The sequence below is a fragment of the Anabas testudineus genome, chromosome 13 (genome assembly GCF_900324465.2).
Source record: "Anabas testudineus chromosome 13, fAnaTes1.2, whole genome shotgun sequence".
In the NCBI taxonomy this organism is placed as follows: domain Eukaryota; kingdom Metazoa; phylum Chordata; class Actinopteri; order Anabantiformes; family Anabantidae; genus Anabas; species Anabas testudineus.
Window position 1 is genome coordinate 19,186,029 of NC_046622.1, and position 16,876 is coordinate 19,202,904.

The 16,876-nt window shown below is 40.2% G+C and overlaps 1 protein-coding gene across 1 annotated transcript in view; it reads left to right on the top strand.

The window, feature by feature from the left end:
- Nucleotides 1-16,876, top strand: part of ift80 (intraflagellar transport 80 homolog (Chlamydomonas)) — a 39,041-nt gene that overhangs the window by 389 nt on the left and 21,776 nt on the right. The window contains exons 2-8 of the mRNA XM_026369349.1: nt 123-183; nt 356-577; nt 3,893-4,003; nt 4,104-4,172; nt 6,467-6,576; nt 8,856-8,945; nt 9,030-9,167. Coding sequence (XP_026225134.1) covers nt 147-183; nt 356-577; nt 3,893-4,003; nt 4,104-4,172; nt 6,467-6,576; nt 8,856-8,945; nt 9,030-9,167 — 777 coding nt within the window. The 5' untranslated portion in view covers nt 123-146. The remainder of the gene's footprint in view (nt 1-122; nt 184-355; nt 578-3,892; nt 4,004-4,103; nt 4,173-6,466; nt 6,577-8,855; nt 8,946-9,029; nt 9,168-16,876) is intronic.

Sequence of the window (16,876 nt, forward strand, 5' to 3'; positions counted from 1 at the left end):
GTAGGTGTCACGGTTTTGGTCTTTTGTTTTGTTTTGTTTAATTATGTGTGATCGATATTAGAGTGATACAAGAGACTTCAATGAGATAGTTTCACCCCACTGATAGCTCCTTGTTCATTTAGGAATCAACAGCGCAAACATCCGCCATGAGATTGAAAACGTCGCTGCTAAAGGAACCAAAACATATCCTTTTTTGTGACGACGCTTGCTGTCTAGACTGATATTTGTGGTTCTGTTGAGCTAATATGTATATTATTATGACACAATATGAATCACTATCTTTGTCATTAGCGTATTATTGACGTTTATCATATCAGGAACCTGTTAGCCTAATGACTCCTTAACAACAGATTACATAAGGAACTTGTGAGTTGTGTTGGCTGGACCACAGCAGATGAACTATACTCATGCAGCGAGGACCACCAGATCCTTAAGTGGAACCTGCTGTCCAGCGAGACCAGTCTGGTTGTCAGATTGCCAGAGGACATTTACCCCATTGACCTACACTGGTTCCCCAAAACCATTGGTGGCAAGAAACAGACCCAGGCTGAGATCTTTGTCCTCACCAGCACTGATGGCAAGTCCCTTTATTCGCTAATATTGGCCACTGGGCTACAGTGTTTTTGTCTGTGAGTTTTTTGTTGTGTGTTTCACTTTTAGTTGACATGTTGCGCATTCAGTCCACAGACACTGACAGAGATCAAATTCAGAATTAAACAAAATTTACTAATTTGAGAGGCAAATTGCTAGTGATGCACTGCACCAGCAGCAACCCACAAACTGAGGAGTTAATATTTACCATACTACTTGAGGACAGAGTTCATTTTTGTATCACAGTCAATAAAGTCAAAATTCAAGTTGCTAAAACTTAATTTTTGTTTTGCATCTGTAAAACTAAAGTCGGCAACAGAGCCGGTGTGACGTGCATGTGCATGGCCTCTCATGTCTCTTCTTCAGCCTATATTAGATATAAACACACAGAAAATGGATGTACGATTATGGCAGGCAATGTGTGGTCACAACACTAATAGCAGTGTAGGGTTGCATAAACACACCCACAAACTGAAGCAGCAATTTTCCCTGGAAGACCAGGGAGTAGTGAAAACTCTGTTATGATTCATTTTTCTCTTTTCTCTCTTTTCTTACTTTGTTCCAATTAAACTCATATCATGATTGCTATGATTAATGCTTGAAATAACTTGTTGTTTTCCACAACAGAGTTTTGTTAACTCTGGTGTGCATTGAAGTATTTGGCACACATTTTTAAGTCTGGATTCTGTGCAGGACATTTGTAAGATGCTTATGAAAAGAAACCAATCCAACAGCCAGGATTCTATTGAAAGAGGCCCTTCTAAATTAATATTGTGGTTTTTACTAACATAATGTGATTACTCAGCCTCCACTGCTCATATTTTAAACATTTATGTGAAAAAGCTTTCATATTTATGGTGATATTGTATTGTATATTGTTACAATTATTTTCATGCAGCTGTATAATCAATAATTCCACAGAAGTAAAAAGGGTTAAGGGTTAAAAGTGTTACTATAATGTCACAATAAGACATCATAAAAATAAAACACCTGCCAGGTGACAAATTAACCAGCACACAAAAGTATTGCACACACAATGTGTGGCAACATACAGACTTGGCTGAAATTATTGGCACCCTTCCATTAAAGAAATAAAAACCCACAGAGGTCACTGTAATAACTTGAAACTGACAAAAGTAATAATAAATAAAAATGTACTAAAAATTAACTCATAAAAATTGTATGTTGCTTTTGAGTTGTGGTTCAACATAAGTTTGGGGGAAAAAAATGAAACTGGCCTGTACAAAAATGATGGCACCCTCAACTTAATATTTTGTTGCACTACCTTTTGAAGCAATCACTGCAATCAAACGATTTCTGTAACTCTCAATGAGACCTTTGCACCTATAGACAGGTATTTTGGCTGACTCCTCACAAACAAACTGTGCTAGCTGTCTCAGGTTTAAAGGGTGCCTTCTCCAGACTGCATGTTTCTGCTTTTTCCACAAATGTTCAATATCATTTAAATCAGGACTCATAGATGGGGACTTCAGAATAGTCCAATGATTTGTTCTTAGCCATTCTTGGATATTGTTAGCTGTGCTTTGGGTTATTACCCTGTTGGAAGACCTGTGGCAAAGACCACACTGTGCAGCACGTTTTGCTCCAGGACACCTTGATAGTCTTGAGATTTCATTATACCCTGTATAGATTTAAGAGACCCTGTGCCAGATGCAGCAAAGCAGACCCAGAACATAACTGAGCCTCCTCCGTGTTGTACAGTAGATGTAGTGTTCTTTTTTTGAAGGTTTCATTTTGTGTATGCATCATTAGAGCTGCTATGACCTGCCAAAAAGTTACAGTTTTGACTCATCTGTCCAAAGTTTACAGAAGTTTTGTGGTTTGTCAATAAGCATTCTCAACAGTGGAGTCCTCCTCAGTTGTCTTTCATTCAGTCCACTTTTGCTCAAATAGTGACTGGCGTGATCTGATGCTGATGTACCTTGAACTTGGATTGCACCTTTAATGTCTTTGGAAGTTGTTCTGGGCTCTTTGGTTGCCATATTATCTTCGTCGCCTTGCAGCCACATCCAGGGAGGTTGGCTACAGTCCTTAAACATCCAAGTAGAATAGGCAACTGTAGTCACAGGAACATCAAGCTACTTGGAGATGATCTTATAGCCTTTACCTTTTACATGTTTTTTTTTTTTTTTTTGTCATCTTTTTTTTCTAATCTCCTGAGACAACTCTCTCTTTAGTTGTCTGTGGTCCATGTTAAGTGTGGTACACACCATGATACCAAACAGCACAGTGCCCACTTTTCACCCTTTTTTTAGACAGACTGACTGATTAAAGACACCTTATGATGCTAATTACAGGACATACTTTAGTTTAACATGTCCCTATGGTCAGTTTAACATCTTTTCTAGGGGTGCCATAATTTTTGTTCAGGCCAGTTTTATTAGTTTGTTTTTAAAAATGCCTCTTTTGAACCATAACACAAAAGCAATATGTAGTTTTCGTGAGTTAAGTTTTAGTCATTTTTGTTTATTATTACTTTTGTCCGTTTTAAGTTATTTCAGTGAACTTTGTGTGTTTTTCTTTCTTTAAGGGAACGGTGCCAATATTTTAAAGATAAAAACTGTGGACATGAATGTGTGTGTGTGCGTGCATGTGTGTGTGTGTATTTATTTATTTTTTTCTTTTTTGGAAAGAGTCCTTCAGTACAGTTATATTCACTACCTGCTGGACCAGTAACATCCACTTTTGTTGGGATGTCCAAATTTAGAAATGGGAGAGAGCAACAGCATGCTGATTTGCAGTTTTAGGCCACCAGAAATTACATAGAACATTCTGAATTTTTTAATACACACTGCCACAAAGTATATGTTAGGCTAGTGTCTTCAATAACTGTCTCCATGCATGATCACCCTTCATGTCTAGCAAATATAAAATTGCCCTAATTCAGCCAAAGGAAACCCTTTAGTTTTACTCACAGACTTTATGGCACAAGTTTGTAATTTAGTTGGTAGGAAAAATATAGCTTTGTTGCTAATTGCTTGTTAGGGCACTGATAGTACACTTGTATTCATTGTGCTGGATTATGATGTTTTTTAAGTTTAGTTTTTGTCATGACTTGTATTTTGCATTGGCATAAAAATCTATTTTCTTCATGCAGTAACCCGTATCAGTCAAACTTATAATACGATTGTGTCTGCATTCTGTGTATAAGACAACATCCTCATAGAAACAATTCAATTAGAGCAGACACTAGGGTTTCTGAATTAGAGACTGTAAACACCAAGAACAAGCCAGGTCTGGAGTGTGGACTTTCCATAGAGTTTTTTTTATCTTTTCACAGGCAAGTTCCACCTGGTATCCAAGACAGGGCGCATTGAGAAGAGTGTTGAGGCACACAAGGGGGCTGTTTTGGCTGGAAGATGGAACTATGATGGGACTGCTCTTATCACAGGTGAGGTTGATTGGCACATACACAATTCATGAACAAACATGAAACTATTTAATTAACCTCCTATAAAATCACTTTTTTATGTTTCTGGGATTTTTCTTAGCTGGAGAAGATGGGCAGATCAAAATTTGGTCAAAAAGTGGAATGCTACGCTCAACATTAGCTAACCAAGGTAAGGCTTTTTCCTTTCTTTAATTCACTGAATGGGATATCATGTTGCTGTGGTAGTGTGGTAGAAGTGTTAACATCCTCTTTATTATGTGATTGCAACAATAATGGTTGATTTTTTTTTTTTTTTTTTTTTGCAGTACTTAATCTAGAAGCAGATCCAATCATTAAATTAATTCATTAATTATCAATAGATGATTATTAATTATCAAGAGATAATTGGTAATTATAAATATATAAGTCATAATTTAGATTTAGGAAAATAGCTACCTCAAAGAGTTTTCAAACTGCATCAGTTGGGAGTGATGGAAGTAATTTCTGCAAATGCCTCTTCTTTTGCTAATGATTGTACACTTGGCTGAATATGATTTCCAGGAGAAAGAGATGCTATCAATTAAATAATTAGGATTGTGTTCTTGATGTTATTAAACTTCTGTATAATTCTGTGGTGATTACACCTCATTTTCATCAGCTGATCCATCATAATAAAGTGACTTGTAACCAACTATAAATATAAGGACAAACTGTGGTAATAACCTGAGCCCTCACTGTGTGTACACATGATGTTCTCCACATATAGACTTTGGTTCACACAGTTTGAACAGAGCACATCTGACTTTTGGACTGATATAATAAAAGAATGTCATAGCTATAGCAACTGCCATCCAGCAGTAGGAGCCAAGTGAAGCCAATCACTAACCAACCAGCTGCAGCCATTTAGTAAACACAACACAACACACCGTCCTCAATTACACCCTCTCTGAGTCTCTGTCTTGTGTACTCACACATGCACACATAGAGCTGATTACTTTTGGACCCTCTGGCTTAAAGAGTGCCTCTTGTGACATATTGAGAAACAAAGCACCAAGGAAAGACTTAATGAAGTAGATGAGGTACACAGATCTTAGCTTTCATTTGTGCATATCAGAAGAGTCTTTTACTTCCCAGATTGCTGTGACACATGTGTTCACCTCCTCATCTGGCCCCTGTTTAACAGTGGACTGTTTCCAGTAGCGGAGAATAAACACACCTGTAGATGGGTCTTGCCAGTCCACACTTACACATGGTGCCAGATGTCAGATAAATTGCCACCTTACATTTGCTTAATTTTACTATTCAGATCCTCATTCTACATTCTGTAGTAATAATATGCTGCATTATATAAAGTAGAACCAAATGCAGAGTTGATTGACGGATTTATTTATTTATTTTTCAATTAAAAGCTCCATAAAGTTTCAAAGCTTTATAGGAGTGGGGATTTATTAGAAACAGATCAAAAGACTCCTAATTATAAATTTCTCAATCCACATTCACGTAACAGCCAGTGTACTTATTAATTGATTCATTGTGCTGCTTGACATATTAAATGTTTCTTCTCAGTTGTGGGACAGAAAAAAAGTTGGGGTGGATGAAAGCTGGCTTCTGGGGAAATGGATGGCACACTCCTCTTGAATGACGGGTGCTGTGGAAAACCTGGCTGGGGAACAGAAATCCAGGCCCAGCATATAGAAGTATTTTTCTTTAGCTGGTCGGAGATTGAGCTACTTGGCGATGAGTGCTGCTCAGCAGACGTACAGATTTGTAGAACACCTGGAAGTGGTAGCAATAGCCAGATATGCACCATCCTCCACATGACACGTAGATCACTGCAGGTGTGGCTTCTTTTCACAGCCTACAACTCAATAAAAACAAACACACACACTACACTGGGTAGAGTGACCCATTTTAAGAGAGAAAGAGCTAAAGGAAGAGGTTGGAAGTGAGCGAGCAAGTGAGAGGGAGCAGGGAGGAACCTGTCTCAACCCCTCTCATCGCCTTTGTCAGATTTAGATCATGTGACCAGCTGGCATTTGTGAGAAACCACATGCACCTGGAGTGGGGTTAAATGTCAGGCCCCCTCCTCTCTACACGCCTGTAGCCACAACCCAACTCATACACACACATTTTCCCTCACACATGTGCATGTAAGGGCAAACACACATGCACACACGCACACACACACACACACACACGTGCTTAAAGTTTTCGAGGCAGGTTTTCTCAGCTGGTGTGCCTACAAGCTTAGTGTTGTTGTATAGGTGAGATCTCTGAGGCAATGGGATAGCTTGTTAGAGGAGGTATTAGCACTGCTGTGTTTTCCAGCTATTGTTTATACCAGAAGGAGATTTCCTATCTTTCCAATATCACATCAATTTACATAAAAACCCCCATGTGGTGAAGTCAAATTCATTGTTCCTGACTTGAGATTAATACTACATTGTCATTTTTTGTGTACATGTGTTTCTGCATACCTTTCAGGGTCTCCTGTATATTCTGTGGCATGGGGGCCAGACTCAGACCGAATCCTCTACACATCAAGAAGACAGCTAGTCATCAAGCCTCTGCAACCCAGCACCAAAGTCACACAGGTACACTAACTTGGTGTATTAATTTAAGAAAAAAAGGGAAAGCTATATTGGTACAAGTTTTGAAGTTCTTACCTTGTAACCAACCCTGCTAATTACTGGGAACTAAACTAAAATCTGGCTAAAATTGTTAATACATAAATCACAGTCGTGTGTTTTTTTCTCTCTCAGTAAAAAAAAGTCATTAGGTTGTGGAAATAAAACTTTTTGGTCATTTAATTAATCTCTGTGACTTTTAGTCTGTTGGCTACATTGGCTACTACACTTTTTATGCCATTACAATATTCTTAGGTTTTACTGTAACTCAAATGACTCCCACTTAATAGCTCTAAGTCATAAGGCCCACACTCAGTATTAACAGAGATTTTTTTTCCCCAAAACATCTTGGGGAAATTAATTACTTTAAATTATCATAACAAACGGGGGCAAAAGGAGAGTACCACCTACGAAACGTGCATACAATTAATTCTTAACAAATGTACTTTTAAGTTTTGAGTATTGAGGAGGAAAGAAACTTAATCCGTGACTACTGGCACTGGAGTGATCTGTAAAAGGTCATTCAAGTTGCCCTTCAAAGTGACTTCACCTCATTGTACAATATATGTTATTCTGAGGTTTTCATTTCGCTTTTTGCTGTCAAGGTGACTATCATTTACTGTGTCATACAATATATCAAAGCGAACTGGACCTGGATAGGTACGGATGCTAGGTTTAAGTTTACAGGCATTTCCTTCACTTCAGTGGCTCAATTTTAGCTTCCTAATGGGTCACTGAATTAATGACATACTCAATATTAAGAATATTATTGTATAATAAGTAAGGTAGATTTACTACCTGTATATTTATTACCTGTTTTCCCACCTACTTATTAACCTGATATATATTCACTGCCTGTTCAAAATAAAAGTCAAACACACCGCCTTTAGCTTTTTACAGCATCCATTCAATGTGGCATAGTTTCAATGAGCTTCTGCAATGTCACAAAATGTATTCCTGTCCAAAGTTGCATTTCTTTTTTGCCAAGATCTTGTATTGATGACTGGAGAGTCGGACTGCTGCACAAAGTCTTCTCTAGCACATCCCAAAGATTCTCAATGGAGTTAGGATCTGGACTCCATGTGTGAAAATCATGCTCCCTGAACCACTCTTTAACTATTTAAGCCTGACTAATCCTGGCATTGTAATCTTGGAATATTCCCGTGCCATCAGGGGAAAAAATCCATTAATGGAATAACCTGGTCATTCAGTATATTCAGGTAGTCAGCTGACCTCATTCTTTGGGCAAATAATGCTGCTGAGCCTAGACCTGACCAACTGCAGCAACCCCAGATCATAGTACCACGAAAATGAAGGTTCCCCACTATTCTTCCAGTTTTTAATAATGCATTGGACAGTTCTTAACCCAGTTTTAGTAGTTTCAACAATCTCCTTAGATATTTTCTTTGCTTGATTCATGCCAATAATTAGACCCTACTGAAACAGATTAACATCTTTTCCACAACCACAGGATGTGTCTTCAGACGTGGTTGTTTAAGAAATAAACTACTCACTGTATCAGTTAGGGTTAAATAACTTGTTGCCAGCTTAAAAATAACCATCCATCTCTTACCTGTTTGCTTAGTTAAATCCAGGTGGTGACTTTTTTTTGGACAGGCAGTGTACAAAAAAGGAATAAAATTGCAATAGGCCTGTATCTCTTTGAGTGCTTCTGCTTTAAAGAGGGGTGCAGCACTGAGGTCCTTGCACTCTAGTGACTATTTTTCTTGTTCATGTATACATTTGTTTATTATTCTTCTTGAAGTTGAATAGCACCTGGGACCTTAGATAAACACTGCAGGGTTTAATGTGTACCTTCTCAACCCTTTGCTCTCTCTCAGCTATTACCACCACACATGCATCCACTGACTAAGATTAAACACTGGTTGGTCAATGTCTTGCACAGCTATCCCAAATGAAAGGGGTGTGACAAATATTTCCACGTAAAGGACCCCCAGAAGATCCCCTTTGACCTCTTACAGAGGTCAAAGAGGACACAGATACACACAAAACGTGCATACATTTATGTGCGTTTCCATTTGGTGGGTGGAGTGAGCACATAGGGTACAAAAAGTAGAACATGTAGCTGGGACAACATGGGAATACATAATAAACAAAGTAAGCTCAGTTAAAACTGTTTGACAAGAATAAATGCAAATTTCTACTCTTGTTGTACTTGCAACAGGGAGAAGTCATGTGTAGATAGCACCATCATGTTGTGTCGACATAAAATTGTTTCTCTCTAGTGGAAGGCTCATGATGGGGTTGTATTGAAGGTGGACTGGAATTCAGTCAATGACCTCATACTGTCTGGTGGAGAAGACTGTAAATATAAGGTGAGCAGTGTTGTAGAATAATTTCAGACATTTTGGGGTGTGTGAATTGTTTTTTACCTTTTCAGACGTGTCATCCCTCAATAGGTGTGGGACAGCTTTGGCCGCCTGCTGTATTCCTCATCATTCCATGACTACCCAATCACCTCTTTGTCCTGGGCTCCAGATGGAGAGGTGTTTGCCATGGGCTCCTTCAACACCCTGCGACTCTGTGACAAGACTGGAGTAAGAAAAACCCTTATACCCTACATCAGTACCTTTTATGACTTGTGTGTTTGCTATAACTCTCTCAGTAGAATGTAAAGGTAGTCTGTATCAGCAGTTTGCAGCAGTTTTCAGTAGCTTAATTGGGCAACAAAAGTATTTTGGTGTTTTAAGATTTTAAATATCTGGGCCATGTTATCTTGTGAATTTGTTGATTCACATATTACTTTTCTTTAGTGTAAGCAGGATGTGCAGTCTTGGTCACACATGAGCAAGGACTGTTAAAACTGTGATAGCAATCATCATAGAGTACCATAGTCTACTACTGGCAAGTAGAGGATGTTTTCCCTTTATCAAATGTTGCATCATGTAATTTCAGTGATGGGTGTTTCTTCTCTTGTTGAAGTCAGTGAAATTATGCAAACACAAGTTTACTTTATGTTGGAGGTAGTTCTTGAAGGTCTTGTCCTTGATTATACTGTAATTTCTTGCACTTTTTGTCAAATTACCCTCACGTTCCTCATGCTGTCAGTTCAGTGTGTGGAAAACTCTGCCATTTCCAACAACAGCCTACATAACAACTGAAGAGAAGATTTTGAAAAGGGGAATTTTGGACATTCAGTCAACTTGGTAGTTTGCAAATACTGTATATATTGTTACTGTGACGTTTGCTATAGCAGCTGGAGATTGTAGTGACAAAGTGGAGTCTGGAGCTGAATGTTACTGTTAGCTCTACAGTGCAGGTAACTGTGCGTAACTTGCAATGTGAGCTTTTTATTCAGTCACAACTAACCTTCCACATTTTGTATTCCATTATTCAATTTTTCTTATCTTATGTGGTTACATATAGTTTGTCACTGTACATGTGTTGGATTTGCTCTTGCTCCAGTAACTGGTATTGTAGCTGTGAGTTACTAGTTTCACTTACTACTACTAGTTACTGAAGAAGCACTAAAACAAAATTATGCATGCACTCCTAAACAAATCTCTTATCTTAATCGTTTTTTAAGAGCTTGGTAAGGTGGACCATTGCAGACAAAATACACTTGTGCAGCGTGTTGTATCAGCACTCCTTGACCTCTGCTGTAAGCAGCTGTTGCTGACAACCTTTGCAGAACTATGCAACTGTAAAACATGGAGGCCACGTATTGTGAACTTTTGTTTTGTATATTTTACTTGTTTATTCTCTGCTAGCAATACAACTTTTGTATCAAGTACCTGAAATATACAGTGTCTGTGGTACACTCTCAGCTTCTCTGATGCTGTATGGTTTATATTGTGTAGCTTACAACACGCCTTATACTTTCTATACATTGCTTGTCTCTGTAAATCTGATTAGGCTGTATGCCATGTGTTCTTGTTACCTGCTGTTAATTGTAACTGCAGTTGTAATGAGAGGGGAAATGAGAGAATGGTGAATGGTAATTGTTGTTTTATTATTGCTGAACATTTGGCCAGCAACAATATTACTAGTTCCTTGCTCTGCCCGCGTGGATTGTTTAGGGCTTCTCGGAGTTTATGTGGACATGTCAGTGTATTGCTGTATCAGACATGTTGTAATGAAAACAAACACGCCAAGCTGGTGTGTGTGTGTTTGTGTGTGTGTGCGGGGCGCGCGTGTGCGCTGATCACCAAGCATTTCATGCTCCATTTTGATTTAATTAGGATCAAATGGCTTTTTTCTGGAGCACTAAAACAAATGGGCTAGAGAAAGGTCTGAGGCAATACATATGTCTTCTCCAGAGGGGTAAGGTGTCTGTTTGTGTGTGTTCTGCAGAGGTTACATTATTGTAATGTGTAGACTATGAACATCCCATGGAAGACTGGGGAAATCCCTTATCCTTTACTGCTATGCTTGGTTTTCTAAACCAGGGATTTCAGCAGATTTTGGGGAATATTTCCACTATAGCTGTGAGCAAGCCAACTTGTATTCATTTTCTCTGTGTAAACAAAAATAAAAGTTATTCTGCTATTAAAACTACAACAGAGAGAACTGAGTACAACTTGCTCCTTTACTTTTTGTAATGACCCGATTCACCTTACGTCCTCCCATTATGGGTTTGTTTACGTGGTTGGTTTGTTCCATTGTTTCGTCACTGCACCACTTACTTTGCTGTGGTGTGTCTCGGTTAAAGCAGTGTGATGATGATGATAATTATGATGATTATGGTTCTGCCCTGCTCTAACTAGGGGAAGGGTATTCTTTGCCTTCTCCTCCCTAAGCCCCTCAGAGACAGTGTGTACTGTAGCATGGCGTGGGAGGCTTGCTCAAGAAGGGGGGGACAGAGAAAAAGAAAAGAGTTGAAAAAAGAAAATCCCCCTCAAAGGTCACTCCATCTGAGTTGCTCTCTATGTGTATGTGTATTCAGACATACCCTGCTCTCATGTATCAAACTCAAGAAAGTAACATTAACACACTATAATTACTGCACTGTCACTGAACATGTGAGTTTAGACACAAACATTGAAGCCGCTAACCAATTAGATGGGCTTTACCTGTGTTGCAGCTGTGGTTTGTTTGCGGTGCAGTAAGGGTTAAGCAGCGCAAAGAGTCTTTTCAGTTACTAGCGTGACTAATGGGAAGGAGTTTCATTCTGTATCTGCTACAATGAAACCTTGCACTTTAACGTATTGCTGCTGGCTCAGCAGGATCAGTCACGCGCATTTAACCCCTTCACCTCCTGTCCAGCTCGGCTCTCCTCTCAGCCTGAAACGCGCAACTCTCTCCTGCTCTCGTTCTTTTTCTCCTCCGCGTATTTCTCCCTCCATGCACCACAGGGCACACATGTAGTGTGTTACCCCCCCCCCCCCCATTATCACCATGGAGGGAGGGGGAACGCACACTCATGCACACACAAAGTTTACATCGAGGGAAAAAGGTACTGGGAAAGATTTAGTTTTTCCATGAAGCCCCAACATGTATTGACTATTAAATAAATGTATGACATTATTAATGTATATTTTATTATTTTATTATTGATTATGTTGAAATCTTTTTGAGCTTGGAGTTGTGTGTGAAGTATGTTTTCTCCTCACAGGGGCTTTAACAGGACACAAGACACAAAGAGGTTCACTGTCCCTTTTACAAGATTTGGGAGAGACAATAAGTCAGTGTCTGTCTGTGTGCCTGCCATAGTATATACATGTGCCCACATGTCTGTGTGTGTGCGTGTGTGTGCAACCATTGCCGTGCAAATGTGCTTGCGAGACAGCAGTCTATTTACAAGCCGCTGCAGCTGGTGTCTAGCGTCTGGACCCTGTCACGATCCCTGACACTGTCACTGGCTAACAAGTAGGACTCATTGTGCCAGGCGAGCACCCTCTCGCTTTTTTTCTCTCCACCCCCTGCCCCCCTTCATTTTCCCTCCCTTCTCTTGCCTGCATTTGTTTTTTCTCTCCCCACTATACACTCATGCTCACATATATAAACTTAATAGCTGCATCGCTTCAGTTTTCAAATTTCATTTTTTCCCTTCCTTATAGACTTTGAAGGACTGGATGAGAAATCGTGTCATTTGTGTAACTTTAGTGCCTCAGAAACCTTATTGATACCTGAAGAGACAATTCTGCTTTTGTTACAGGACACAAATTGCATAAAATTGTCCCAAGAGCTGACAGACATTTGAGAGTGTTTTATTTAGGGGCACATAAGCACAGCAGCTTCAAGGCCAGATTTCTTCCACCTTGCTTTAGTTTTTTTTTTTTTTTTTTTGCTGGATGACTCTGCATGTGCCAGACTGCCCTCATTCAAATAAATGTGCAGCCTGTTTTTTTTTCCTTCGTGCAGCCAGATAAGCCTGTGTACATCTCTGCTATTCTCCTCCTCTTTCTGCCCTTCTTCTTTCTACTCCCTCATTTGTAGGTTATACTTAACCACAGGCAGCCTAGTTAGGATCATCAGATGGTTTTAATGTTAGCCTTGGGCTGAGCCCTATTTCTTGCTGACATCCTTGTCATGTGTAATAACTAAAATTTCTCCTTCCTAGGGGTGCACATGCTTGCAGTTTTTCCTTCCACTGTATGGTAACAGCTGTCACCCTCACAAAGTTTTGGGAGATGCATAGTTATAAATCATGTATCAAAGTTATAGCTCATAAGAGCACTGTTGTTTTCAAGAGTATGGTTTGTAAAAGTGTAAAAACCACTGGTATCTACTTGTAGATACTGCCTGTTATTTCATGCAATGGCCAAATGGCCCTCAATCATGTCAGTCAGTATTTATCTATAGCTGTGATTTTTTTTTTTTATGCTAGCCTCTACTAACTGTGGAACAAACTGCTTTGTTCCATATCTGTCCAGATGTCATCCTAGATTTTTTTTCTACCATTGTATAGGTGTACCAGCAATTGTGGATGAACTTGGGAGTGGGAGATTAAGATACATAATTTTCCTCCTAACTGCCTCTTTGTCTGTGAGGTACACCAACTTTTTCCTTTTCAAAGAGTGAATTTGCCTAGTGTAGCTCCCTTCCTATCCTTCCTCTTTGTGCTCCTCATACCCCCCTTCTCCCTGTGTCAGGGTGTGTTAGACTGCCTCACGCTTTATCAGTGCTCCCCCTCTTGGCTCCATTTCCCTCCTGCCTTCCCCAAGAACATCCTTAACTCCCATTTTTCTGGACAAGTCCAGGAGTGGGGTGGAGGGGTACCTTTAGGGTCTTTGTGAGCCTTGCTCAGCATTGCCACTCTGGGAATGGGTCCATATCCAGCTGGAATCCCCATTTGCCCTGTCTTTCTCAGTTTCTTTTGCTTCCCTTGCCTATTTAATGTGCAGTCTCATTCTCCATAGGATCTTTGTCTGCCATCCTTATAGCTGCCAACCATTATTTTCTCCCAGAGAGTCTCTTGCTCTTGACTGTCTGTTAGACTGCCAGTCTGCTTTTGTTCTTATTTTTTATTTTCTTAGCTCTCTTGCTCTAAGTAGTCAGCTTCTTCTTCACTGCCAAACTTCAGGTTTCCCTGTCTTTTCAGTTAGTCCCAATTACAGTTTTACTTGTCTATATCGGGGAGCATATACCTGAGCGTGTGCCGAAGATTTGCTGCCAACCACTGGCCAGCCAACATCTGGAAATTGCTGCTGCTGGAAAAGAATGAAAGTTCTGGTCCTGATCGTGAACCACTGTTAGTGGAGCATGAAAAGGCAAAAGAAACCACTGTAGATTTATTAGACTTCAGGCCTTTATCTGTTTTCATCAAATCAGAAGGGGATGTTTTGTAAGGTATTGTTCAGATGTCACAGTAAAAAAGGCAAAGGCAGATTAAATGGGAGACACAAACACCCTTACACAGAAGATAAGAGAATAGAAAAACAAGAGAGGAGGTAGAAAAGATGAAAAGTAAGTCAAAGTGAAATTATTTGTGTAAATCTGACAAAGATATAGCATCTGCACATTAGAAAAGATGGTGAGTAATAAAAACAACAACGAACTTTGAGAGCGTGTCAGAGAGAGAGAGAGCAAGAGTGAGGGAGCATTGTCAAACAAAGAGAGTCCTGAGTCAGCAGCAGAGCAGTTTTCTCCCTAGGCAACTGGGCAGGGCTACTTGTCTCTCTCACTCTGTTTCTGCCCCCCCCCCCCCCTGTCTCTCCTTAGTTCCCTCCCCTTACAAATCTGTGCTTTTGCATGCCATTTCTTGCTCTACGCACTTTTCCTTTCTGTTCTCTCACAGTCAATAAAAAAAACTTCTGAAAAAAGCAGTCAGACTGTATCTCACCCTTCAGTGCTCTCTTCCTCCACCGTCTTCTCTCTTGTTTTCATAAGATTAATTTTATAGATTATTTTTTAAACATTTTGATGTGACTGTCAGACCCATTGAAACCCACTTTAGAGTGTTTGAACACGGCCTCCAGACTGGAAGATGCAGTACTTACATGTAGACTTATACTGTCATCCCAGAGAGCTCATGTCCCTACCAGAATTTGAGGTTAATGGTTTCTCGTTTGTATATTAGGTCCTTTGTGCCAAACAGACTTTGGTTTTCTGTGTTGCTAAACTAATTTTGGCACATGCTTTGGAACAGTGTATACTAATGTCCTTCTTGCTGATGATTGACCCCAGTATTTTTTGCACGAGTTCAATTGTGTGTATGTGAAGTGGTGCCTGTGCGTGTAAAATTTGTAAGAGTGAAAGGCACTTGTTGACATGGTATTACTTTTACACCTCTCTAGAGTTCGGCTAAAGGCTTGCCTTGTTGGAAACCAAAAAGGAGGGGAGCATGAAAAAGAGCTGGAGAAAAGAGAGCAGTTGGATGGGTGGGGGGCAGGGTAGTGTGGAACTGTCCAATATATCCTGTAAAGTTGGCCTAGGCAGTGAGGCTTGGAGGATTGGTCTCCATAAAAGACGGTGGTTTCTCTTTCCCTCAAGTCTCTCTCTCTCTCGCTCTCGTCTGCTCTTGTCCCATTCTCTTTTTTCTTTACTTCTCCACCCCTCCATCCCTTCCTCCCCCAACGACAGGAGTAAGAAGCCTATGACAGTGAGACAGTGCCCTGCCAGCCCCTCTGGCAGAGTCATCATTCTTAGCAGCACTAAATCACTACCTCCACTAGCTAGACAAACATGTCACACTCACAAAGAGAAAGAAATAAAATGAGAGGAAAGAGGGACAAAATGATATAAGAAGTGAGAATGATACTGGGTGACAGAGGCAGGGAGCAAATAAAGGGCTTCAGCTGCACACACAAATAAGCAAAAGCAGAGCATGCTTGGAACTGGGGTATCACTTCAGGCTTCACTGCCAAACCAGAGTTCATTAAGAGCTGTTACTGAGGATGAGGGCTGGGCTGGAGGCAATGCACCAAGGTCCAGAAAAGGATGATTTGAAAGGGTTTCATTTTGGCTGCTCCCCAGGTTTCCACCCCTTCTGCTGCCTTCCAAATAGATCAATATGGTGCTACACCTTGACATTGATTAGTTTATTGACCAGCTATTTGATTTAGAATAATTTGTTGTATGGGCATGCCATGTTGGAGGAATAATTGTCTTACCATGTGTATATGTTTGCACTTAGCTTAATGTGTATGTTTGTATTGCTGTGTGGACACCCACATTTGTTTAAGTTTAATACAGTTAAATGTGAAGTTAAAAGTGCAAATATTAAACTCAACAGGTGCTACATCACCCATTGAAGAACAGTTTAGAGGGGGATTGGTCAATGCTTTTGCAAAACAAACTGTTTATTCCTCCTCCCAAAAAGCACAATGTCTTGACCTTTCAACCTGTGTGTAGATGTTTTAACGAAGTAGAAGGTTCAGCATATTGTAGCCCAGTTATCAGTGATGCTGTTGGTCTGTTGGAAGGTAACTTACAGTATTTGTTGTAACATTTGTAGGATACCAAAAGACAAATACCCATATACGTGTGTGTGTGCGCGAGCGTGTGTGTTTGTAAGTGCACGTCTGCATAGTTGGTGCTAATAGAATTCTGCTGTCCAGCTCACAGCTGTGTCCTGCTGATGAGTCCCAGGAGGCTCCAGCATGTGTCTGTGGTTACTATGTTGAGGCTTCAGCATGAAACCATGTGTAGATCATTACTCTCTCTCTCTCTCTCTCTTTCTCTCTCTCCCTCTTTCTTCTCCCCCCCTTCTCTCTCTCTCTTTCTCTCTTTCTCTCTTTCTCTCTCTCTCTCTTTCTCTCTTCCCCCTCCCTACCCCTTCTATCTTCTAGTTTGCCTTGCTCCCCCCTCACAAACCCACCCCTCTCTCTGTTTCCCCTTGGACTGCCAAAGCTCCAACTTGTGC